The 26,663-nt window shown below is 31.9% G+C and overlaps 2 protein-coding genes and 1 pseudogene across 3 annotated transcripts; 2 read left to right on the forward strand and 1 right to left on the reverse strand.

Annotated features, from left to right (window-relative positions):
• The first annotated feature begins 566 nt into the window (after nt 1–566).
• LOC8281906 (DExH-box ATP-dependent RNA helicase DExH10) lies at nt 567–11,587 on the forward strand. 2 transcript variants are annotated; one of them, XM_048370595.1, is made up of 17 exons: nt 569–787; nt 900–1,864; nt 2,450–2,764; nt 2,916–3,020; nt 3,130–3,198; nt 3,540–3,707; nt 3,792–3,863; nt 3,958–4,074; nt 4,669–4,878; nt 4,994–5,152; nt 5,939–6,028; nt 6,192–6,284; nt 6,486–6,639; nt 7,178–7,326; nt 7,412–7,507; nt 8,676–8,768; nt 11,203–11,587. In XM_048370595.1, the coding sequence occupies exons 2-17, from the start codon at nt 902–904 to the stop codon at nt 11,311–11,313; spliced, it is 2,964 nt and encodes a 987-aa protein (XP_048226552.1). In that variant the 5' UTR covers nt 569–787; nt 900–901; the 3' UTR covers nt 11,314–11,587. The 2 variants fall into 2 exon arrangements, with proteins under 2 accessions (XP_025015247.1, XP_048226552.1); XM_025159479.2 differs by lacking the exons at nt 7,412–7,507; nt 8,676–8,768; nt 11,203–11,587 and having other exon boundaries at nt 567–787; nt 6,718–7,306.
• An 855-nt stretch (nt 11,588–12,442) lies between these two features.
• On the reverse strand, nt 12,443–14,564 carry LOC8261059 (cytochrome P450 CYP73A100). Its single transcript, XM_002534950.4, has 2 exons — nt 13,641–14,564; nt 12,443–13,278 (listed from the first exon to the last, which is right to left on the reverse strand). Exons 1-2 carry the CDS (start codon nt 14,513–14,515, stop codon nt 12,543–12,545), a joined length of 1,611 nt encoding a protein of 536 aa, XP_002534996.2. The 5' UTR covers nt 14,516–14,564; the 3' UTR covers nt 12,443–12,542.
• An 841-nt stretch (nt 14,565–15,405) lies between these two features.
• LOC112537145 lies at nt 15,406–16,511 on the forward strand (annotated as a pseudogene).
• The last annotated feature ends 10,152 nt before the right edge of the window (nt 16,512–26,663 follow it).

Genomic DNA, 26,663 nt, shown 5'->3' on the forward strand with positions numbered 1-26,663 from the left:
GACATGTATATTTTCTTTTGACACATAAAATTTAAATTTATATGTAATTTTATAATTTTTATATTAATTTATTAATTAATAAGTTACATTTCTAATTAAATACTGATTCTAATAGTAAAAATAATATATTAATTATATTTTAATATTATATAAAATATAAATTTTGTGACATATATATTTAATTTTGATATATAAATTTTTTATTTTAACATGTGTATTTATTTTTACTCATAAAACTTAAATTTATATTTAAATTTATAATTTTTTTTATTAATTTTATTGATTAATAAATTATATTTTTAATTTAATTTTATAAGTTATTTAAAAAATTAATTCTCTTCCTTATCATTCCGGAAAGATCAAAGACAATATTAAAGGACATTTGTTTAAATTTAATTTAATTTTATAAGTTGCATTTCTATTTATACGAGTTGATACCTTTGTCTAATATTATATAAATTTAAAATATTTAATTAAAAATTTAGAAATTTAATATTATATTTATAATTATAAATTATATTATACAAAAGATCGAATAAGTTTCTTAATTTTTTTCAAAAATTTAAAGGACAAAAGAAATAGAATTTGGGATCGGAAAAAGTCTTTTCCAATTCTTCGTCCCGAACGACCCCCGAGTCGTTATAATTCCTTGGGCCTTTGTTGAAGGCGAAGAAAAAAAGTAGGCTTGCTGCTACACTAGAAGCCCTTTTTCAGCATACCAGTAACTCAGCCGCCTCTCCTCTTCTTCGCTGCGGTCGGCTCCGTTTTTGTTATTTATAATTCTCAGGTAAACCTGACTGCAACTCTTATTTGCTATTTTTATGTGCTTTAATTAGTTGGTAAATTTCTACGAGTTTGTGACATCTTCTGGTTAAACTGATAAACTTTGAAATCTTTAGCAATGGAGGAGTCACCAACACCAACCGTGAAGCGTAAGGAAACAGAAATTGGAGATACCCCACAACAAGAATCTGCTCAAAAGCGAAGAAATTTAACAAGAACTTGTGTTCATGAGGTTGCTGTACCTATTGGGTACGTTTCAACTAAAGAGGAAAGCATCCATGGTACTCTGTCTAATCCTGAATTTAATGGAGATAATGCAAAGACTTACCCTTTTGAACTCGACCCGTTTCAGAAAGTATCAGTAGCATGCTTAGAAAGAAATGAGTCTGTTCTTGTTTCTGCTCATACATCTGCTGGTAAAACTGCAGTTGCGGAGTATGCAATTGCTATGGCTTTTAGAGATAAGCAAAGAGTTATTTATACATCTCCTTTGAAAGCTTTGAGTAATCAAAAGTACAGAGAGTTACATCAGGAATTTCAAGATGTTGGTTTAATGACTGGTGATGTTACTCTCTCTCCTAATGCTAGTTGTTTAGTTATGACGACTGAGATTCTTAGAGGTATGCTTTATAGAGGATCAGAGATCTTGAAAGAAGTTGCTTGGGTAATTTTTGATGAAATTCATTATATGAAGGATCGTGAACGTGGGGTTGTTTGGGAAGAGAGTATTATATTTTTGCCACCTGAAATTAAGATGGTTTTTCTTTCTGCAACTATGTCAAATGCTACTGAATTTGCTGAGTGGATTTGTCATTTGCATAAGCAGCCTTGTCATGTTGTTTACACTGATTTTCGACCGACACCTTTGCAGCATTACGTTTTTCCTATGGGCGGTGTTGGGTTGTATCTTGTGGTTGATGAGAATGAGCAGTTCAGGGAAGACAATTTTGTGAAACTTCAAGACACCTTTACAAAACAGAAAGTTGGTGATTGGAATAAGAGCTCAAATGGTAAAGGAAGTGGAAGAATTGCTAAAGCTGGGAATGCTTCTGCTGGTTCTGACATATACAAGATTGTCAAGGTGTGCCTGTAGTTATTGCTCAAGTTTAAGTGCCTTAATTATCTTTTTGTTGTTATATTTCTTCTATCTTTTGCCATTTATTTTCGTCTTGATTGGTATACGCATTGCTCTGGTACATAGAAAGAAATAAAAATGAAATTTTTTAAATTCCCTCGTCTTGTGGCAAGGCATGGTGGTGTTAGTAATCTTTGAAATGCAATTATTATACCTTAGAAATGTGTAAAAGGAAACAAATGAGGGCAATATATATATTTAAATAAACGCTCTTGGATCCTGCTGGCATTAGCTTAGAATACATATCTGAAGAAAGCCCAAACTATTTAGAAGAAAAATTCCTAAGGATAATTGAACAAAAAGATTTTGGTCCTTGGAAAACTATTGCTTTACTGCCATATCTTATTCCTTGTTCCCAAGGTCTCAGATTCAATTAGTATGAAATTTTAAAAATGAAAATTCTCAAGTATGCATCTTCTGATGTGGATTCTCAAGATTAGAGTAATATATGTTTGCTATTTGTTAAATTCACTTGTTTGCTAATTTATAGAATAATTGTGCTTATGCTTTGGCTTTCATATGGAATTGCAGATGATTATGGAACGAAAATTTCAACCAGTTATAGTCTTCAGCTTCAGTAGAAGAGAGTGTGAACAACATGCAATGTCTATGTCTAAACTTGATTTTAATACCCAAGAGGAAAAGGATGTTGTGGAACAAGTATTTAAGAATGCAATACTCTGCTTGAATGAGGAAGACAGAGACCTGCCTGCTATTGAGTTGATGCTGCCACTACTTCAGCGAGGCATTGCTGTCCATCATTCTGGCCTTCTTCCTGTCATCAAGGAACTTGTAGAGCTTCTTTTTCAGGAAGGCCTTGTAAAGGCCCTTTTTGCCACAGAGACAGTAAGTGTTTATCTTCACAATGGGGCACCCCTGAGGGATGGAGGTGCGTGAATTGGGGAGGTTTACCTTTAATTCATCCAATGATCAGCAGCATGATTGTTGTTTTCTTAGCTTCTAGCTTAACTTTTGTAATTAATTTTCTTTGTGGCAGTTTGCCATGGGTTTAAACATGCCTGCAAAGACTGTTGTGTTCACAGCTGTTAAGAAGTGGGATGGTGATAGCCATCGCTACATTGGATCTGGGGAGTATATCCAAGTTAATAAAGACTCTGTTTCTTTTTCCTTAGAGCATTTGAGATGCAGTTACATGTGTACACATGTCGATTTGGATTTGTATATTTACTTTGATGTACCTTTTTTTGTAGATGAGTGGAAGGGCTGGACGCCGTGGCAAAGATGATCGCGGTATTTGTATAATAATGATTGATGAGCGGGTAATGTTACAGCTACATGTCTCTCTGTGCTTTTTATTTAAGTTCCTAACTTTTTCTTGGTAAATGCTAGCATTTGTTATAGCATTCTTCTGTCAATTTTATTGTTATAGAAAGTGATATTCACTGTCAACAGTATATCTTCATTTTAGCTTTAAATTTGGTTTTTGCATGTGTAAATATACAGCTCCATTTTTATTATAAACTTCTACAAACTCGTGCACAGGCTTCCAGTTTGAGAAATTTTCTTTTATGGCTGCATGTTATGGTCTCTTGCTGTATGTTTTCAGAATACAATGTGGTCTTCTCCTTAAAAATTATCCATTGTCCTTTTGCTTTTGTAGATGGAGATGAATACCATTAAGGACATGATTTTGGGTAAACCGGCTCCCCTAGTTAGTACATTCAGACTGAGCTACTATTCAATTTTAAATCTAATGAGGCGTGCGGAAGGCCAGTTTACTGCTGAACATGTTATTAAAAACTCATTCCACCAATTTCAGTATGAGAAGGTTTTCTACTGAATCCCATTTTCCGTTGGTATTTGTATATGGTGCCTGTGGTGATCAGTTGCTCATAAATCTTTTTATCTTTAGGCTTTACCTGATATAGGGAAGAAAGTTTCAAAACTGGAGGAGGAAGCTGCAGTGCTGGATGCTTCAGGAGAGGTAATCCTTTTCCCTAAAAATATGTTTTTATGTTACTTTTTCTCATTAAATACTTAATATCGCATGATATATGAAGTTCTGTTGTTTTGTATAGGCTGAAGTAGCTGAATATCACAATTTGAAGCTTGAGATGGCCCAACTTGAGAAGAAGATGATGGCAGAAATAACCAGGCCTGAAAGGATTCTTTATTATCTTTGCACTGGACGATTGGTACTTAGCCTCACTGTTCTTTTGAAAGTTTGAATCCAGCTAAAACAGAGAATTTGTTTTCAATAGTTGGACTTTTTTCCTCATTAGTGGGAACTTCTTTTCCCACCTTAATTTTCTTTTTTAGTAGTGCATTTTTTGAGTTTAACATGTAGTATGTGTATAAAATTAGTAAGCATGTGCTAACATGTATGTGCATATATATTAAAATATGTATCTTTCTTCACACTTGAGGATTTGTGTAGACAGCTTCTTCATACAATATTTATGCACCCATGTGCCAGATTAGGTTTCAAAACATATGGCTATTCCTGAAAGGATAATCTCTTAGGACAAAATAAGGTTAGGGAAGCACAGAGGAGAAGGACGTAAATGCATGTATATAAGGTTTGGGTGGGAAGAGATGGTGCATCATGCATGCATAGACAGAGAGAGAGAAAACATCTTTATAGAAAATTCACTTGTGTCAGCTTAGATTTTGAAATATATGGCTGTGCTATCCTGAAAGGATGGGATGATCCCTTGGGCCAAAATAAAATTAGGAGAGCATATGGTTCGTATTTTAATTCTACCCTGTACTGCTTGTTTATATTGCAGATCAGGGTAAGAGAAGGTGGAACTGATTGGGGCTGGGGAGTTGTGGTGAATGTTGTAAAAAAACCTGCTGCTGGGTTAGGCACATTGCCATCACGTGGTGGTGGTTATATAGTGGATACTTTACTTCATTGTTCACCTGCATCAAGTGAGAGTGGTTCACGACCGAGACCTTGTCCGCCTCGGCCTGGAGAAAAGGGTGAAATGCATGTGGTAAGTTATATTTATAAATTTGTTACTTCTTCAGTCACGTGGTTATCAAGCAATTGATTTCAATAAGAGTTTGGTTAAGTTTGAAGATCATGATATCTGTTTACATCTTCTTTAGGTCCCTGTTCAGTTGCCTTTGATTTCTGCTCTAAGTAAAGTCAGAATATCTGTCCCTTCTGACCTCCGACCACTAGAAGCAAGACAGAGTATACTACTTGCTGTGCAGGAGTTGGGAACTCGGTTTCCTGATGGTCTTCCAAAATTGAATCCTGTAAAGGTAAGTTTGAGCAGAAATTAACTTTATTTTTCAAGAAAGGGGATTTAGAAAAAAATGATAAAGTCCTTCTAACGTCCTTTCCTTTCACCTCTTGGCCTTCTCGGGAAGGCAGTTGAGGCCTTGGGTTATACAATGGTGTATAGTCCTCTGTAATCCTTTGGACTACCTATTCTAATCGATGTTTAAGTTGGAAATTTGGAATTCAAAGTCTTAAACACTGGAGTCTCCCTGTAGAACAGCATAGAGACTCATTATCATTTCTTACATTGTTAGGTGGCTCGGGAAATTTGGAACCACTATTTTAGCTTGTTTTGAGGAGCATTGAGTGTGTCCAGAGTTTTTGGACTTGTCTTGGTTTGAAAATGGAGAGGATTTGGTGGTAGGTAAGACGCCAAGTTCTTTGAAATCTTGCCTTTTTACTGTCTTATGAGTGAAGAGAAATATTTATATTTTCAAAAATCAGTTTATTCTGAGAGAAGATGGTGTTTCAAGTTTTTTTTGTCCCGAAACTTTTAGGTGTGTTTATTTAAGCGTTATCCAACATGATTCAAGGACATTGCTATTTTAGCCTTTTTTCTTTTCGTTTCTATGATCTTTCTTGTGGTTGTGTGTTGAGTTATATAGGAGGATTTCTTGTCCTGCTTGACAGTTTACCTTATGTTTCTTTCTCATTAGAATTTCTTTTCTTATAACTACTGTTGTGTTCTCTTGGCCCTTGGTTTTGAACTAGTACTCTGATATTGCTGCTGTTATTTGTCTCATGGTCATGTTTATATTAATCTGCAGGACATGAAAATTGAGGATCCTGAAATTGTTGATTTGGTTAACCAGATTGAGAATATGGAGAAGAAGTTACATGCTCATCCACTACACAAGGTTTGTCATATCATTTAAAATCAAGTAATTCAACTCCACACCATTATCATTTTCTTATAAAAGCTTTGAGGTAGTGGAGTGCTGCACTGTTGAAAATTATCTACCTAATGTTGCATAAAGCAGTTTTCTTAGCAAACACATTTATTTGATTTGTTTTGTGCAGTCTCAAGATATGAATCAGATTAGAAATTTCCAAAGGAAGGCAGAGGTGAATCATGAAATTCAACAACTTAAGTCAAAAATGCGAGATTCACAGGTATTTGCTTTTTTCAAATTGTTCGTTCACGTAGTATGTAAACTAGCTCACGAGATTGGTGTGGGCTAGTGTTTCTTAAAAAGGTTTGCACTGCTAGCTTCTTTTCCTGTCTATTAATAAAGTTACCATATTTTACTTTGTTCTCTTATTTTCCATTATTTCTGACCAACCTACCTTTTGTTTTAATTTCTTGTTTTCCAGCTCCAAAAATTTCGTGATGAACTGAAGAATCGTTCGCGAGTCTTGAAGAGGCTCGGCCATATAGATGCAGATGGTGTGGTTCAGCTAAAAGGCAGGGCAGCCTGTTTGATAGACACAGGAGATGAACTACTTGTTACTGAATTGATGTTCAATGGTGAATTGATGACCACTCTCTTGATTGTTTGATGCTCTGCAGAATCTTTGTTTCAACGCTGGTTTGTTGTCTGGCCAGGTTGCTGTTGGCATTGAGTGCATAAGGTCAAGGCTGACCATGTCAGAGTTTGAGAAAATGCGCGATGACCTCAAGCTTTTGACTCCGCACTGATTTTTTTTTTTTTTTATAATTATGAAAATTCATCGATAATAAAATCTCAGTTACAAAAAGAATAATTCAAAGAGCAAATCTATTAACAGGAACTGTACCAGGTAGCATTTAGAAAAAGAATAAGCTAATTTTACATATTATGTATCATGACTTAAGGACTTCAAAATTTCTTTTCCTTGTTTAGAGTATCATATCTTAACAATAATACAGTATTTTCTGCAAGAGGCTGGATGAAAGTTTTATTAATGATTATTGATGCTTAATGCTGATGGACTTTGGAGCTGGTCTTGGACTGGTCAATGGTCAAACTAATTGTAGCTTGATCCATCTGACTATGTTTGTAACTTGGGTTTGTATTTTTTATAAGGTACCTTCAACGATCTCGATCATCACCAAGTTGCTGCTCTTGCAAGTTGCTTCATTCCTGTAGATAAATCTAATGAGCAAATACATTTGAGATCAGAGCTTGCCAAACCATTGCAACAACTCCAAGAGAGTGCAAGAAAAGTAGCAGAGGTGTGTTTTTCTTTCTTGTTACTTTTTCACATATGCAATTGGCTAGGATTTGAAAATATTTAGAAATTCCGTTGAATGACTGCAGATACAATATGAATGTAAATTGGACGTAAATGTGGATGAGTACGTGGAATCAACAGTGAGGCCGTTTTTGATGGATGTGGTTTATTGTTGGTCAAAGGTTAGTCTTCGTTTATGCATAGACTGGTTAATTTGGAAGGGGTAGATCTTAACCTGATCATGTCCCTTTTTGATGCATTATGGGAATTTTAAACGAAGGATGTTATTCAGTTTACCAGGCCATAGGCAAAACTCAAGTTATTACAGCAATCCAATCCTTTCTTGGGGGATGCTCGTAATGCAAGCCTTTTGCGTCTTTAGGGCTTTAAGCAGTTTAATTGTATTCAATATTATAATTTTAGTAGTCATTTAATATTTTCTATTTATTCCAAGGATTTAAGCTCACAGATACATTTTCTCTTGTTTTTCTGGAAGTACGTATAAATTTAGGACCTAGAATTCTACTTTTGATGGTGTCAGAGTCAGTTTGTTGTCATTAATGTCAATCATTGCCGCTGTTGATTTCACCACCTTTTGACCATAATTGATTCCTTCATAGATATTTCTCAAAGTCATAGAATTAAAGTTAATTTTGGATCTAGGACCTAGACTTTTACGTCATTTGGTGTCAGAAGTCAATTGCTTGCTGTCGCTGTAACATGTTGTGCCATCAAGTTCAATTCCTTATGTGATCATATCTGCTTCCTTTTCACCTACACCAAACAACATTTTTTAATATGTATACTTTCTAGAGTCATTGATAGAAAAGCTTCTTTTGAAACTCTACTAAATTCAGCTTACTTGTTTTTATTTGTCTTTGTGATTTAGTTTATATTTATTCTTTCTTGAGTGATGCTGAATTCCAACAGCTAGTAAAATTTAGTTTCAATCAACTCTCGACTCCTTAGTTCTCATGTATTTGAGGCTGGCTATATCAGTCATTTTTCTCTATTGTGTTATATTCCGTGGCACCTATGTTATGTGGCATTTGCTTGTTTCACTTGTTCTATTCTGGCCATTAACATACTGCGACGTTCTTTTTCATTCTTTGGGCTTTGAGCCTATCTAAGTTGTCCTGGTACAAAGTCAAATCTGGCAAGGGGAAATTCTCCAAGAACCAAAGGTCATTGGTGGATTTGATCATCGATTCTTTTGTTTTTGTTCTTTGATGCTGTGATATCTTATATGGCTGATTAGCTGCATCAATTTAGAATTTTGATTCCTCATGTTCTCAGTTTAGCTTTTGACATGTGCCCTTTTCCCCTCCTTTTATTTCTTTCTTCTTTCAGGGAGCTAGTTTTGCAGATGTTATACAAATGACTGATATCTTTGAAGGTAGTATTATCAGGAGTGCTAGGAGACTAGACGAGTTTTTGAACCAGGTAAATTCTTAAAATTTCTATCTCAATGATGGATTGCATTCTGCTTGCAATGAAATTCTGATGGCCTATTGTGTTATTTCTCTTCAAGGAAAAAGTTATTTATAGACTTTTGTTTATTGTATAAGCTCTTTATCAATGGATCTTGTTGTAGAAATGTTATATGCAAAACCTTAACAATTTGATAAAGTTTGAGAAGCAGAAAGTAAAAATTATTAAAAGAAAAGAGAAAGCCTGGATTACCTTCAATGTATACCCTATGCCACTGATGTTATATGGTTAGATAATGCATTGAATAGTTTATACATGAAAATGTTGGCAAGGTAAGCAGAGTATCTTTTCGACTGGTGCTGCACTAGACTTTGAGAAGGAATATTATCAACCGATGCCAGCATATTATTTCACTTTATTGTTGTTGGCTTGTTGTCTCTATATTTTATTCAGTTTCTAATACAAGTGATATAAGTTCTTATGTAGAAAGTACAAGAAAGTACCATGTAGTTTACACCTTTGACATTTTTTCATGTGGTATTTTTCGTTATACATTAAGGTATGTATATCTATGTTAGCAATTTAAGATATATTGGTTTAATGCTGCTATGGGCAGGCGACGTGGCCCTAATATGACTGACATGTCAGTGATGTCAGTATCACATCAAAAATGTTCATGCCATGTTAACTCCTTTAACGGCGTTACGTAAAAATACCTTAAATTGCTGTCACAAGCCATAATACCCTGATTTGTTACAAATCAAAACCACATAAAGAAAACTGTCAAAATTGAAACCACAAACAACAAACTAAATTATGTAAATTTCATTTGTTTGTTTTTTAAATAATTAAGTATTTATTCAGTGCATCAATTTTTCATACACTTCATTTCTTCTTTATTGGTCTCCTATTCAATATTGATATAAATATTTATGGTGCACTCTTGAGTAAGGTTAACAACTTCATTATGTTACTCCTAATAAAAAAATATATGCATTTAGTTTATATCTATGAATTGTAACTTTTTGTTTGTGGTTTAGATTTGACAGTCTTTTAAACGTGGTTTTTGTTTGTGATAAATCAGGTTATAGGGTTTGCTCTCTTAGTCATTTAAGGTATTTTCCCATAATGCTGTAAAACGGAGCTGATGTAGCAATGACATTGCTGACATGGCTCTATAATTTCAGAAATGTCAATGCCACATCATCTACCCATAATAGCATTAGGCTAATATACCTTAAATTGTTAACAACGACAACCCATACCTCAATTTATCTCGAAACACAACCACATAAAAAAAATTGTCAAAGTACTTCTATGTATCATTTCCAAAATATTTTGGAGGGGATCAATTTTTGTTGTTAATGCAAGTTATTTTGGTTTCCTGCATTTTCTTTGTCACTACCTATTTGAGATAACTAAACGAGAATTTTAAAGGTCATACTGCTATATATCGAATTGTTAATCTGGAGTATTCCCCTGCAATGCAATCCAAGTCGTTTGATATTTTTTTAAGATGAAAATTTAATATATAGGTTATCATCTAGTATAGATACAAAATTTCCTTAGTAACTTCAACAATTTGAACATTTTTTTGGTCATGATTTGCATTTTGTAGCTCTGTTGAAGGTTTCCCCTATGCAATATATAAAAATTACCATTATTGGAAAATAACTCAAATCATGGGTCTATAGTTCTTTTTACTGAAATGGAATGGATGATATAATAGCTTTAAATTGTAATGGTGGTTGGGATGCTTAACTAAAACAAATATCTGGAATAAGAGGAAGGAGTGTCAGCCTTGCCTCTGTACTGCAGTGGTGGAAGATTAGATTACTTAATGTTAATTGGCATTTTTATTAAACTCCTGTATGGTTGGTATGTATTATTTATCAGGCAGCCTTATTAGTAGTTCATATGTTACTTTAACTTTTCCACTTATAATTGATTTTAAAATTAACAATCACTTGTAGCATGGACAAAAGATGCTGATCTTGTTGTTTTTTATTTTGGAGGGAAACTGCTTCGACCATCTAATAATTGTTTGTAAAAGAAGATAAGTTTTGTTAAGCACACTACCAATACTATTATATGATTTTAATTCCAGCATTTGCCAATGCTGGAAGGGATGGTGTTTGCATTGTTTGACTTTAAGGTCAGGTACTTGAGGCACTTAATTTTTTTAATGGTCGGGTGTTTGAGGCCCAAGATTGGTAGTAATTCTCTTAATTCCATTATCTCTCTGCGGTGAAATGGCACTTATTTTTGAAATTATGGGGTGGGAACTATATGATGAAATTATTTGATATGCTGCATACCTAGTTGATTGCTAATTATTTTCTTGCTATACTACATGGAATTGGTTTAAAGCAGTGTTTATGTTAGGAAAATTGAAGAGGTGGTAAAATAATTTATGGATATATTGAATTGGCTTATCTTATTATAGTTGCGTGCGGCTGCTCAAGCTGTCGGGGAAGTCAGTCTGGAGAACAAATTTGCAGCGGCCAGTGAAAGCCTTCGCCGAGGTATTATGTTTGCCAATTCTCTTTATCTGTGAGTAGTCTTCTTGCAGGCTCTTACGACCTTAGGGATTCACTCATCCTGGCCTGTGGGTAGAAAAGTTCATATCATGCAGCAGTTGTCCACTGGTGGCTACTTGAGATGTGCCCAGAACATGCAATTATTAGGTCCCAACCCTCATCTCTTCCTGCGTTGAGTTCTATTCAGTAGCAGATGTATGTATGTTGGTTATATCTTGCGAAATGTACATTTATGAAATGAGTAATAACATTGCTTGCTTAAAGGCTCTTAATGAATATGTTTTCACTCTCTCTCTCTCTCTCTCTGCTTAGCAGTTTTGAGGCAATTATTTTAAGAATGCTGCACTTGTTAACCATGCGGTGAGTCGGATCTTTATGAAAATGTTTTTCTCGAAAGATGTTCGAGGTTATTTAGGTAACGTGCTTCGTTTTGGGTTTTTGATGAGCGAAGTTAAATAACCATAGATAGAGAATGCTGTATGCTGGAAATATTGTATTGCATCTGCGATACAGAATCTAATTCAGTGTCCTTCCTCACCTTTAAGTTCAATTGCACATCTGGGACAACATGATGTTGTTCTGTCAATGGTAGAAATGTAGATGGAGACATACCTTATAATTGTATGCCTTTTTCAATTTTCACTCCTGGAGAAGGCAGATGTCTGGAGTGGAGATAGTGTAGTTTCTGGTAAGAAGTAGTGTTGTGAGCTTGGACAAGTTGAAGAACACTGCGAATTGGTCTGCCAAACATTGGCCAATATGAAGTAACATAAGATGTCTATCAAACTAGTGGGTAGATGTTTGAGAAAAAAATTATTTATTTGATGGTAGTGGAAACTCAACACGTATAACATTAAGAGGGGCACTTGAAATATTCCATTAACAAAAGAAAGTCAAAATATAAAATAAATTACTCTCCAATCGTTTTTAATTTTAGTAAAAATAGTATCATTTTATAATTTTGTGATGATTCTAGCCAATTTAGGATTTGACATGGCAATTTACGTGGCCCTCTATCGTGGATGCTAACTTATATGTCACGTTACTCAATACTCAATTTTGACTTTGACCTTGATGGAGAAATTGGCTAAAATTATCACAAAATTATTACATCAGATTTGCCAGGATTATAAGAACATGAAGCAATTGTAATAACATGAAGCAATCTTATAATCATTCAAAATTTTATTTGATTTTTGCAATATCCAATCCACTATACAGAGTAAAGGCAACGCCAAAGATGAAATCATGCATGGATTGGATGAAAAACAACTGTGGAGTGGTTAGCTATGTGCAAGCTGAATTGACCTCCCTTCTCACTCACATCAATCTTCCCTGTCCCAATTGGAGCCTTCATCTCAAAATTTGACACTAACTTAGCAATCACAAGTCCTAGAATTGGCAATGCTAGTATGATGCCTGGGCAGCTCCGCCTGCCCATACCGAAAGGTAAGTACCGGAAGTCGACTTTTCCGCCAGCAACAGCTTCCGTCTGGAGTTCTTCTTCCAAGAATCGCTCTGGCCGGAACTGCTCCGGGTTCTTCCACCATTCAGGGTTATTAGCCAGCCACCACGCATTGACCACCACCTTGGACTCTTTAGGAATGGTAAAGCCCCCTATTTTTGCTTCTTCAAGGTTCATATGGGGTACTAGTAAGGGAATTGGGGTATGCAATCTTAATGTTTCTTTTACTGTGGCTTGTAAGTAAGGTAATTCATGTAGGTTTGATTCTGTGATTCGATTTCCCTTTAGGACGATTGAGATTTCATCTCTGATCTTCTGTTGAACGGTTGGGTTGTTCACCAGCTCAGCTATAGCCCACTCCATAGACCATAATGTTGTCTCTATTGCAGCAACGTTAATGTTCTCCACTATATACAACACATTCTCTTCATTTATCTCTCCTTTCATTTCAGCATCTATTATATGATCAATTGCACAACTTATCTTATGTTTATCTCCATTTGCAGCCATTATCTTCCTGTGAATATGAACAGCCATAAATCAAATTAAAAATTATATATATTTTCTTTAAATCAGATAAGTACGGGTTCAACCATAAATTAGTAGCAACTAGTTCGACGCTCTCTGGTGTTTAAAACCGGATATTCTGTCAAACTGGATTTGATCAGTTGCTTAGACTGGTTAGAAATCACAAAAATGCATTGTTAAGAGTAGCAGTGGTCGGTTTAATCATCGGATCGATTTTTAAAACACTACTACTGTTGAGGGTAGTAGTGGCCGGTTTGATCATGGCTTCGGTTTTTAAAATACTATTAGAAACTACAAGAACACATTGTTAATAGTAGAAGTGGCTAGTTAAAATAATGAAACCCTACGTACCTTCTTCTCTGAACAAAATTGTTGTTGAAGAAAGCAAGCCTCCTCTGCTGCAAATCCCTGCACTTTTTCAAGTATCCTCTCAAGAAAGGTCTAAGCAAAGGAATAAAATCTCCATAATTATACTCAAAACTCTGAGCCAGCCGACTCCTCTCAGAATTAAACCTTGTAGCCTCAATAAATAGTGGGTCATCCTGTGACTGAAACCTTGCATCAAACATCATTCCATACACAATGTTATAAAGCATCAGCTGCAAGCGTTTCCTGATAACAATTCCTTGTCCTGAAACCTTGTCATTATCTCTCAGGTCCCTCACCACTAAATCCATTTCTTGCTTCCACATATTGCTATAATGATGCACCACTTTGTTAGTGAAGAAGGGCAGTGTCATAATCCTACGCATTTTTCGCCAGTGATCACCGTAAATTGTGAACACCATGTCCTGGCCATTGCCCGTGAAAATATCGAACACAACATTACGTGGGCGAGACCCGAATTCTACACCCTGTGTGTGTAGAACTTGGGTGGCTAGCTCAGGGTCTGAGACAACAGCTAAATTTTTAGAACCAAGTTTTAGTAGGAATATAGAACCATAGGACTGTGACATGGATGCTAGAAGCCTGTGGTTAAGGTCGTTGCCAACTTGAAGCCAGTTGCCAAATATTGGGATTGAAAAAGGGCCAGGAGGGAGATTTGTTGGGTGGTTAAAACTGAAGGTAAACAGGCATGCAAGTAAGAGTAGAGGGAGGATGACTGAAGTGGGCGACAAAGAGACATGTTTAAGGAGGTCAGGGCATGCAAATTTGGTGAAAAGTACAGCAAGTGCTATTGCAATTAGAGAGCACAAGATTCTTGATTTTGCAGCAAGATTGCCCATGTTGACAAAAAGAAAGAACAAGAACTTGCACTATGTTATGGAGAGAAGAAAGGAAATGAGAATATATATATATATAAATTTTTGTTTTTTGGGAGGAGAGTTGGTGAATAGGTTGGTAGATGCCCAATGGTTTTTAGGGCAAACAATGGGCTGTCTCTAAAATCTTGGTAGGAGGATTTCAAAGTCAAACAAATTGTACTTATGGTTGGTGAGAATTATGTAGACAAACTAACCTTTAAGCATTAGCTCAAATATTGTTTGGTACCTCTCCAATTCCTTTAGTGGAAATCCAAATTGGGATCAAAGGGATTGATGAAATCAATGTACTTGAGTGCTTGCACGACAAAGAAAAGAAAAGAGAAAACAAATATGCCTTCATTTTTTTTTTTTAATTTTTCCTTTTTGCTTTCTCATTTTCCAACGGTCTCTTCTAATACAATTCGGCTCGATCTACTCTCGGAGCCCATTTATCAACTTTAATCACACATCTTAGTCTAAGGAGGAAATTACACTCCATACACTTTTTTTAAATAATTACAGAAATACCTTTTATTTTAATTCCTTACATTTTTACGCCTTTCACTTACTTTTTTACGTCCCAACACCAAACACATCTGCAAATCTAAACAAGATGCACAAAAATCTTCATCACCTTGTAAAAGCTTCATACCCTTAAAGACAACAACGAGAATAATGACGATGACGTCCTTTTGAAGCTGTTACTTTGGATTTTAAAAGTTATTGCCAAAGAAGAGAAGTCGGTGGCGGCTTTGTCATAGGCATAGACAAGAGATCCTGCTCCGTCTGAGCAAAGGAATCTGATGATAGTGGAGTCGGTGTTGAGGCATGTTGTTGATTGTTGAAATGGTGCCGCTTAGGGATTTGAGTTTATGAAATGGGTATTGTTGCCCCCTTCTCTTTCTGCTGATCCATACATCCAACATCTTCTTCTGTTTATCTTGATAAAGTTTGTATCTTTAGGTGTGTGTTTGAGTGAGAGAGATAGTCAAAATATATGTTTGGGTATTATGTGTTCTTTATGAGCTGAGAGGGACGAGTGCCTGTCTATAAGCATTTCAAGTGTGGCATTTAAAAAACATGGTATTTTCATAAGCATTTAAAGGGGATACAAATCCTCTTGTTACTCTCCATGTCACTACAGTACTATATTTTGTAGCGGAAAGCCAGGAGATTGAAAATCCAATACCAGGTAAAACACATGAAATCAGATTTTGAGGTCAAATTATACTACGGCTCTTCATTGATGGCTGCTCCGATCACTGAAATCTCTTTCGAAAAGGCTACTTTAGATGGCTTTCACAAGTTGTTCCAGTTCATTCAAGGTGCTAATCTGAATTGGGCAAGAATTCCAATGACAAATCCTGTTGTGACCAGCATCGTCCCAGGAGATGGACCCTTTCAGTCGTTGTATTGCTGGGAGGACATTCTCAGGTTTTGCAAAGAATGATAGCATTGTCAAAGAAGCTAAAAGAACTTGTTAGCTTGAGCAGGTCTCCATGGGCCAACACAACTTCCATAGAAAGTAAATCTACCTACTCCATTGCTCATTATGATGCTCCATTCCATCTTATTGGGCATGTCAATGAAATATAGGCAGATGTCAATGTAAATGGTGTACATGGTTGTGAGTATAGTAATATAGCAACTTACCGAAGTATTGTTGAATCACTAGTTTGACAGTTTGAGTGTTGTATTAATGTACCAATGGAGCCACTTAAAGACAAAAAAAAAAAAAAGAAAAAAAATTCTCCATTTCACTACAGCAAAACCACAATGCAAACCAAGTTTGATGAGGTTGCCCAAGAGCAAGCGGTGGCTGTAACTTTTACTATGCTATTCAGGATACACTCAAGGACAAACTAGCAAGTAAAGTGGCGTGGTCTGTGCTAAGGCCTGGCTTGTTGAGTGGTAGTTCCAATAGGACTTTGTACAATGTAATGGATAGTTTATGTGTCTATGGAGCTATTTGAAAATATTTATATCTCCGTTTTGTGTTTAAATATATTTTTATTTTCTTAAATACACTTTAATAATATTTATTAATTAAATTATATTAAAATAATATAAAATAAATATAATAAATTAAGTTCATAAAAATATATTAACATACAAATAAATAGAAATTAAAAATATTTATCAACGCTCCAATCTTTCTAAGCGAGAAACTTGACTTTGACCCGCGAGTATAGCATGATGAGCCCAAGTTATGGCAGCACTAGAATAAATTCTTAATAAATAAATATTAAATTACTAAAATATTCTTGCAAGATTATCATTCAATTAAATTGAAACTTATGATATTGTATTAGTTGAATTATATTTTGTTGATGTTTGGTTGATGTTAAGATAATATAATTTATGTTTGGTTAATTTTCAGATTTATAGAGAATTATCTTCAATCATTTTATCTTAAATTATTATTATTTTTTTGGATATCAATTCTTTATTCTTTTTCTTTATGATATCTATCATTTCAGCTTTTTTTTTATGTAAAAGATAAAATAATTATTTTGAATTTTTCTTAAAATTTGTTGGATTTTGTTCTATGTGAAAAAGTTTATTTTTTAAAATTTTATGTAAAATAAGTTATTCTAGTTTGAACTTTTTTTATTTTTTTTTATTTTAGTCGATATTTTATTGATATTCAAAGAGAATTTGTTTTCAATTTCTTTACTTGAATTATTATTTATCTGTTGAATAAAAATATATTTTCTTGTTGAAAAATTATATTTGTGTTGAAAAATATTAGAAATTGAGTTTCAATTTTATATTAATAATTCTTATCCTTTTTTAAAAAATAGTAATTCCCATCTTAAATTGAAGGGAAAATTTTTTTATAATAAAGTAAAAATACTTGCATAAAGTGGAAAGAATTTATTAATATAGATTTTTGGTATGGTTGATTTTTAGTATATTTGACTTGAGCATATTTTTGTAAATAAATTTTATTACTATAAAAATAAATTTTATTTTTAATTTTGTGATATCTTTACTTACACCTGTATTAGTCTTTTATAAATAAAACATATAATACATTTTTGGGAGATTTCTGTATGTATTATATGCTAACATAAATAAATATGAGAAGTATATATATTTATCAATTTTATCAATTGAGTCATCTGGTGAAATTTTTGCATAATTTTTTATTAGTGCTTAAGTATGTTGAGACTACTAAGATTTTTCTTAGTATTTGTGCAAGTATTACGACTTTTTTTTTTATAATATGATAGCTGATAATGCAATAATAAATGTATTTTATATGCTATATATATACGTTGTTCTTCATGTTATCTTCGCATTTTTAATCTTTTAAAGCTATTATTCGTTGTTTTCGAATTTATCTCCTCGGGTTCGTTTTGTTTTATTTTTGTAGGAATTGACTCGAGTTGCTAGGCGTTGGCGAGGATGTTTCTAGAGTCGTTCATGGTCAAGCACGATATCAAAGAGATACTCATGCCTAGGAGGATCTTATATCGCGAAACGAGCAAGGGAAGCTATCCCGCGACCACTCCGCGACTTGGCTTTCAAGGCTAATGATAAAGCAAAGAAACAGTCCACTCCACCCCTTTCTCGCGGCCTACAATGCCACGCTGCGACCTGCCCGTGGTTGGATCTTCAAAACTGCATTTTGGACACCTGTTTAGTCGAATTTTTAGGGTGAAAACCTAGCCAAACTTCTAGATATTCTATCATATAAACAGCTTGTGGAGAGGACTTGACCAGGGCAGCCCCCTTCTTTTCTCCTTAGTTTTTGGTTGTGTTTTTCTTCTCTATTGTATGTTACTTTTCTTTGTGCTTTGAAGATTTATCAAGGACCTCATCATTCAATTATCAATCCAAGTATTTTCCTTTTCCTTTTTAAGTTGTTATTAATTATGTTTTCTTTTATAATCTATTTTATTTATTTAATTATCATGAGTGAGTAGTTTTCTAATATAGGGTTAAGTGAACCCTAGCCATGATTGATGTATGATTTGTTCCTTTTATTCTCCAAATTAATCTGCTCTTGCTTTATTGATTGTGCATATTCCAATATTAGATTAAGGATAATTAGTATTGTTATGATTCCATTGTCTTTATCACAACGAGAGTTGGGTTTGATGAATTTGAATATTTCAATTAAGGACATGAAAATTCTCCACGGGAGTAGGTAGAATGGATTGTTAGGAAGCCAGGATATTGAGTTTAATGTCTTTAATTTGCATGATTCCATTGGAGTAGGTTTTGATTGCATATTAGGAAAGCCATTGATACTCGAGAGAGATCTATGGTATTTTATAGGGTTTACTTTTCCTTATGAATATTTATTTAATTAGTTTGGGGTAGGAAATTATCTTTACGTTAATTATGCTAGTGGGAATACTTAACTCTAGGTGCTTTTTATCCTTGAATTTATTTTCATTCTTATTATTTTCATTAATTAAACTTATATTAATTCTTTCTCAATCGTCGATTTGGTTACTTACTTAGTATTAATTAAAGTCAAGATTAACTAGTTTTTATTACTTTAGTCTCTGGGAATTCGACCCTTACTTGTTCGACTATTAGTTAGGAGATCTAGTTAGGTTATTTTAATAGGCACGCGACAACCTTGTCAATAGCTGCGCAAATTAAAGTAGAAATAATAATAAAATATAATATTAAAATAAAATAATTTTTAAAAAATATAATAATTCAAATATAATAAATAAAAAATAAATTAGCGCGTCTACATATACCACAAAATATTTAATATTTCGAAAATATTAAATTAATAAAGTACCACTAAAAAAATTTAAATAAAATAAAAAGTTATATTATTACGATAAACAACAAGAACTCAACCATATTTATAATATATATATATATATATATATATACCTTAAAAAAAAACCTTAAATAATCTTTTTTTTTTCTTTAACACATTAATATAACAAAATTGAAAAAAGTAATCATAGGTTGCATTGACAAATTGATCGACATTGTCTTTGGAGAAAAAAAGAGAATTTGTTCCAAAAGAAATATTGCAGATCCATAATGAAAAAAATTAATAAGTGCTTTCTATGCTATATATCTAGTTATTTTGAATGATTTTATTGATGTTTGGTTTATATTTGGTTGATTTTTAGATCTATGAATAATTGTCTTTAATTTCTTTTCTTGAACTGTTATTATTTTTTTTGTGGGTCTCACTTCTTTTTTCTTTCTTTATTTGATCTCTCTCATTGCAGTTTTCTTTATTATATAAAAAAATATTGTTATTTCTGTAAGGATTTTTATGCCAAATTTTACATCTTTTTATTTGTTTTAAGTATTTATGTAATTAAATGATTTTGTTGATATTTGGTTATTGTTTGGTTGAATTTCAGATATATGAGGATGTGTCTTTAATTTCTTTCCTTGAACTGCTATTTACATGTTAAAGGCAATCTAGAATATTAGAAATTAGTTTTTTTTTATTAAAAAATAGTTTTAAGTTCCTTACTGTTATTTACATGTCGAAGAAGATCTAAAATATTAGAAATTATTTTTTTTTCTTGAATAATTATTTTTTAGTATTTAGATTTATATTTTTTCATGCTTGATTATAGTTATTTTTCTTTGTTTTATTGATGCAAAAAATAATTAAAGATGAAAAAAAATCAAAGTTAAGACTGCAACTAAAAAGTGATCTGCATAGATTTTTTTGCTATTAGATAAATAGTAAACAATAACTATAGAGAAATTATAAAATAACATAAGTTAATTCTATAACTATTTGAAAAAAGATTGTTATTAATTTTTTTATTTTAAGATATTTATTACTTCAAGATACTTTATTCTTAGAAAAATATGAAAACTTCAAAAAAATTTGTGATAAAATGTAATTTTTATTTAATTTAAGTTATGAAGGTAAATAAGTGTAAAATAATTTATAAATTAAAATATAATAAATAATTAAATTTATAAATGAAAAAGAAATGATTAGTTACTTCACATGCTAATATATTTTTCAGAAATTCAAAAATATGTGTCACAATTGTTTCAAATATAATATTTTAATTTTAAAAGATGTTTGTTTAAAATTTTAATTTAAAGTTATAGAAAGCACTCCAAAGTAAATATTGGTTAAAACATGTTATCATTGCAATTTTAGAGCTTTAAGATATCAATATATCTTTTAGTTAATTAAAAATTTCAGCTAAGTAAAAAAATATAATTATATTAATGATATAGATTTAGAAAAAAATATAAGAAAAAAATGAGTAAGTTTTAAAATAAAAAAATAAATGAGTAAAGTAAAAAGTATGAAAAAATGCCAAAAAAATTGCTTTCTTTAGGACAATACATGTGGCACTAACAAAAACATTGAATGGAAATGTTAGTACTAAGAAAAACACGTGAAACGTAGTTGGAAGTTAAGAGCGTATTTTTGTAAAAACAAATCAGCTTATAAGGGGACTTTTGTAAGTATTTTTTCTTTTCGGAGGTAAAAAATGTTATTGACTTGCTAAAAAAAGAGATTTGTGTAAACAACCCTAGTCTGAGTGATCATATATTTAAGCTAGTCCCTTTTGCCTAGGGCTCTATGTTATGTGATTGAAGAAATTTCATGATCCATTATTATTAGTATTTTTTTTTATATATGGTTCTGTTTTACTTTGTTATTTATACGCCGTAAATCTTTTTTTATATTATTATTTTGTCTTTATGTTTCATTTATATTATTTTTTTTATTAACTTAAGCTTCTTGTTTTATACATTTTTCTCTTTTTACTTTCTACTTGTCTTTTTTTACTTTTTAATATATCTATCTTTCAAATTAATTTTTTTTTTTTTACTTTTTAAATTTAAAACTTGAATCTTTTCAATCCTTTGCTTAATATTAAAAGTTCCGATGAGATTTTAATGAATAATAGCTCTATAAATTTAACTTTAACTGTAAATTCAAATAGTTAGATTTTGAGAAATTTGCATAAATCTAGATTGTTGAAATTGAAATGGGGAAGAAGAAAATTGTTAGTGAAGTAATAGAAGTTCAGTCTAAAAAGAGGAATGATATTGGTGAAGAAAGAAGAAATCGATTAAAAAGAAGCCACATGATCTTTAAGAAAAAGAAGAAATTTTAGTGATGATTCTTCATTGAGGCATTCAAACCAGAAAAAGTAGCAATTTAAGAACCTGATGTTAATTCAAACCAAGCTAAAGATTTAAAAAATAAATAAACAAAATAAATAAATAAATAATAAATAAAAAAATATATATTTTTCCTCTTTTTTTCCTTCTCCTTTTCCCCCCTTCTCCTTCTTTTCCTTCCTCCTTTTCCCTTCTCTTTTCTCCCTTCTCCCTGCCGACTGCCCTCTCCCCCTCACCGCCTGCGTGCCGCCCAGATCGCCGCCGCATACAGCAGCGCCTTTCCCCTCCTCCCGCTGCCGCGCGCCGCCTTCCCTTTCTCCCTCCCTTCCGCGCGACGCCGACGAAGGACGAAAGAGGCTGCCGTCGTCGATTTGGCTTCCTGCCGGCGTCCTTTCAGCAATCCGACGCCGGATTCGGACTCCTCACCCCCAAAAACCCCCGAAGCAAGTCTCCCCCGCCGATTTCCTCCACCGGTAGCTTCGGAGGAGCTTCACCGGAGTAGTACCTTTCCGGACCCGATCCGGTGTCTTCCGGCGAGTTTCCGCCGAAACTCTCATGTTTTCGGACTTCCCGTGACTCGAGCTACGAGTAGGCGCTTCCGAATTCGAATTCTGATACTGTTGGCAGGACCAGCTTCCGGACTCCGATGTTCTCTGGACGTTTGAAATATTGTAATTTTGACTTGGTATAATTTTATTTACACCCTAAAAATTATTTTGTAATTTAAAACAATACCGTGGCTATTAATTATCAGTGATGGATAATTTAAAAATTAATTGAATTTTAATTAATTGTGATTGTATTGTGTTGCGGAGTGAAGAAAAATAATGCAGTTTTGGTGGCCCAACTCCTTTTAATTAATCGCAGGATATTTCAAGTGTTTTTGGCAGGTTCTGGATCCATTTTACGGGGAATAAACGTCTGTAATTTAGGGGAGGTTTTGCCGAATTTTCAACAGAATTCTCGAGTCTAAAATAATTTTAGGCTGTCTAATCTGGGGGTCTAGGCCTAGGAAAAATTTATGAATGTCTATTAATTGAGTGTTTTCGTGAATAGATAATCTATCCATTCCGCCAGCTCCACCCGAGGCATAGGAGCGAACCGAGGAGCGCGAAATAACTGAGTTAAAGTCATATAATCGTTGTACATTGGCATGTCTAGATTTAATGCGATAATTAATGATTAGTGTTTATATATGACTATCATTATCGTTATTATAAATAAATTTTATTTAATTGATAATCATCACAATAATATTAATAATAATATTATTAGTTGATTTATCTCATTATTTACGATATTTTAAATAATATTATTTTAATATTATTATTATCTCGACAGAACTATTTTTGCATGCTCACTTTACCGAGGTTTCTAAATCTTTATTTTCAATATGATATTAAACAATTATGTCAGCTTATGATTATTCTATTATGATTATTATATTTATGTTATAATTGTGACAATGGGATGAGGCTATAGTAGAACATGCCACATAATGGGTTACATCAGGACTACGTGCGCCCCGGTAATAATCAGAGACAGGTAACAAGGTTATTTTTAGATTTTCCCTGATCAAGTATAACTCTCTGGACTGTGAAAGCTTGACTGTCGGAGAAAGGTCCCTAATCGAGCAATGCTCTCTGGGTGGCGACTTAGTTGGGTAATCAAGTGTCCAGGCTGGATGTAAGGACCCTGTTTGAGCTTTACTCTCTAGGCGCCAGACCTATTGTAATAAGAGAGCTGAAAGGCTACTAGCGTTTTAGGTTAGGATTCTGCTGATCCACTCGTCTCATAAGTCTTTAAATGTATTTTATTTCTAAATTATAGTATGATTCGTATTTGATATACAATGGCATGATATACTGAGTTAATAAATATTATTTTATTGAGGATACTGCAATAGTTACATGATTATTTGATTTTAACTCACTCTTGAGACTGATAGTCTCAATTTTATTTTTCAAGTGACAGTTAGAGTTCTTCGCCATCCTGCATTTTGACAGTCCGACTTCTTTCTTCATCGGGCTTATTGTAAATAATTTATACTTTCATAATTTTAGTTATTTTATACCCTAGACTTTCCGCAGCAGAATATTTTGATTTGTTATGATTTTTCTGGTCCATAATAGACGTGAAATGTTACCGCAGACCAGTTAGATTTATGTATAGCATGTCAATTATGTTTAATATTATATTTTTACAAGCATTTTATTGAATTATCAGTTAGTAAGGGTTACTACGAGATTCGGTAGCCTTAAGCCTATCCATTCTCTTGCCGGTCATGGGCCCACAAATCGGGTCGTGACACTCAATCTAAACACATGAAAAAAATCTTCCATTAGGGAACCGATTTTTCAAGCTTTGGAGGTTTCTTTTAAAAAAAAATTTGGAAAGATATTTATGAGAAAGTTTTATATATTTTTTTTAGTTATTTTTTTGTTTGTATTCTTTTGTGGTTATTGTTTTGTTTATTTAAAATATACTTGAAAAATATTATTAAAATGTTTGAAGTATATTTTGTTTCTGATTCTTATATATTATGAGATATAGATTATACTGTTGATATACTAACAATATTTGTTATAATAATATATTTATTTGAATTATATTTGCATTTTCATAGATAAGTTAAAATTTTCATTAAATAAGGTTTGATTTCTTTATGTATGGTTTCTAGTTTATCCATATTGTAATTGAAGTCTTGAATTTTGTATGATTTTGATGCTGCGGATAAAAAAAAAACATACTATTTATATACTATATATCAATATAATGTTAAAATGATTGAAGCATTTTTTATTTTTTATTTTTCTATAACATAATACTTAAAGTATGCTCTTTATATACTATAAGTATATATTATAACAGTATATATGTTTGAATTATAGTTGTATTTTTAAGGACAAAATATGGTTATAGATAAAGTTTTATTACTTTATATATGCTCTGTAATTCATCCATATTGTAGTTGAAGTTTTTATTTTTATATGAGCTTAATGTTGTCTATAAAAAAGATACTATTTATATACTAAAAATTATATTATATATGTACGTTATTAAAATGATTGAATTATATTTTTTTTTTATTTTTCTAAAACAGGATACTTCCAGTTTACTGTTTATATATTAAAAAAATATGTTATAATAGTGTATATATATTTTAACAATACATCTATTTTCATGTATAAGATGTAGTTATCATTAGATAAGGTTTGATTCTTTCATATATACTTTTATGTTTGCATTGATTTTTTAGTTGAAGTATTTAATTGTTCTATGATCTTAATGTTGTATATCAAAAAGATATTATTTATGTGCTTTAAATATACTATATATCAGTATACTGTTAAAGTGATTGAAATTTATTTTATTTTAATTTTTCTAGAACTGGATACTTAAAGTATACTATTAATATAATAAAACTATATATTACAATAGTATATATATTTGAATCATACCTGCATTTTGATGCATAAAATGTAGTTGTTATTAGATAAGGTTTCATTCTTTATGTTAGCTTTCTAGTTCATCCATATTTTAGTTGAAATTTTGAAATTTCTTAGTAATAATGATGTTGCATATCAAAAAGATACTATTCAGGCACTACAAAGATATTACATGTCATTATACTGTTACAATGATTGAAGTATATTTTATTTTTGATTTTTCTATAGTAAGATTCTTAAAATATATTGTTGATATACTAAGAATATATAGTATAATAGTATATATAATTAATCCATACCTGCATTTTCATTAATAAGATGTAGTTGTTATTAGATAAGGTTTGATTCTCATTAATGTTGTAGTTGAAATTTTTAATTATGTATGACTTTGATGCTGCATAAAAGGAATTATTATTTTTAATTTGGTTTTGTTTACTTTACTTTTATTTTCTTACATAAAGGATACTAATAAGACTTTAATGATAGACTATTTTTTTATATGTTTTTGTTTATTTTTATAAGAGATACTAATAAGATATTAATTATATACTCATGTCTTTTGTTGATTTGATGTAGAAACAAAATTTCAAATTAAAGTAAAAGGATAATTTTTATGAATTGGTTTTGGAAAGAATATAATTACTCATAATTTCTTGTTCATATTTTTATAATTTTAATTATTTGATTTTTTTTTTGTTTCTAGTTATTGTAGTATTTTTATTCTTGCTTTTGATGAGTACTTTATATATGAGGTTGATATGTCTACTGTGAGATTTAATGTTGATGATCTTTGTAGCTGATATTTTGTTATATTCTACAATTATGCAAGGTTCAAAGAAGTTAATGGAGTAATTAGTAAATCAAAGGATTCTAGAAGATCAAAAGAGAGAGAAGATACGAAGACAGAAGAAAAAATAGTGAAAGATTAGTGTTGAATATGCCTTAGTTTTTATGAGTATTTGATCAATTTATATTATTTTGTAGATTTTATTAGTTTTCTTATAATAAGATATATTTTTATTTAGGATTTTGATTTATATGACATATACTGTTATAAAAATGTTCATTTTGGTTGTTGACAAGAAATTATTATGATATTGAATATATATTTTTTTATTTTACTATAAATTTATTTATGTATTATCAACAAAATTCTAAGACATCAAACATATACTTTTAATGTACCAGTAGGCTAATCATATTATGCATAGGATCAAGGTTATGAAAATACTTTAATGTAACTTTTATCTCTTTTATTAGAATTATATATTGTAAAAGATATTTGTAATATATTTAAAAGATACTTTTGATATACTTTTTTTTTTCTCTACTTAACTTGATATATTGTAAATTGATAAACATTTATTTAAGTCGAATAGATTTAGCAAGAAAAAATATATCATGAATTTATTGATGTTAAAAATTAGAAAATAAATGGAAGTGATTAAATAAATCATTTGAGCCAAAGAGTTCATCTTTGTTATTATGTCAAGCTAAGTTGGGAAATGGAATAAAGAAATAAGAAAAAGGAGAAGTTCTTAATGTTTCATTATTCTATATTATTATGTATATACGAGTTC

The sequence above is a fragment of the Ricinus communis genome, chromosome 2 (assembly GCF_019578655.1).
Source record: "Ricinus communis isolate WT05 ecotype wild-type chromosome 2, ASM1957865v1, whole genome shotgun sequence".
NCBI classification, from domain to species: Eukaryota; Viridiplantae; Streptophyta; class Magnoliopsida; order Malpighiales; family Euphorbiaceae; genus Ricinus; species Ricinus communis.

Excerpts from the sequence above, each read along its gene's own strand:
- LOC8261059 (XM_002534950.4), bottom strand. The coding sequence starts at position 14,515 with ATGGGCAATCTTGCTGCAAAATCAAGAATCTTGTGCTCTCTAATTGCA. Across the intron at positions 13,279-13,640 it reads AATTTTGTTCAGAGAAGAAG|GAAGATAATGGCTGCAAATG; the intron begins GTACGTAGGGTT and ends TCATATTCACAG.
- LOC8281906 (XM_048370595.1), top strand. The coding sequence starts at position 902 with ATGGAGGAGTCACCAACACCAACCGTGAAGCGTAAGGAAACAGAAATT. Across the intron at positions 3,021-3,129 it reads GATCTGGGGAGTATATCCAA|ATGAGTGGAAGGGCTGGACG; the intron begins GTTAATAAAGAC and ends CTTTTTTTGTAG. Across the intron at positions 6,285-6,485 it reads CAAAAATGCGAGATTCACAG|CTCCAAAAATTTCGTGATGA; the intron begins GTATTTGCTTTT and ends CTTGTTTTCCAG.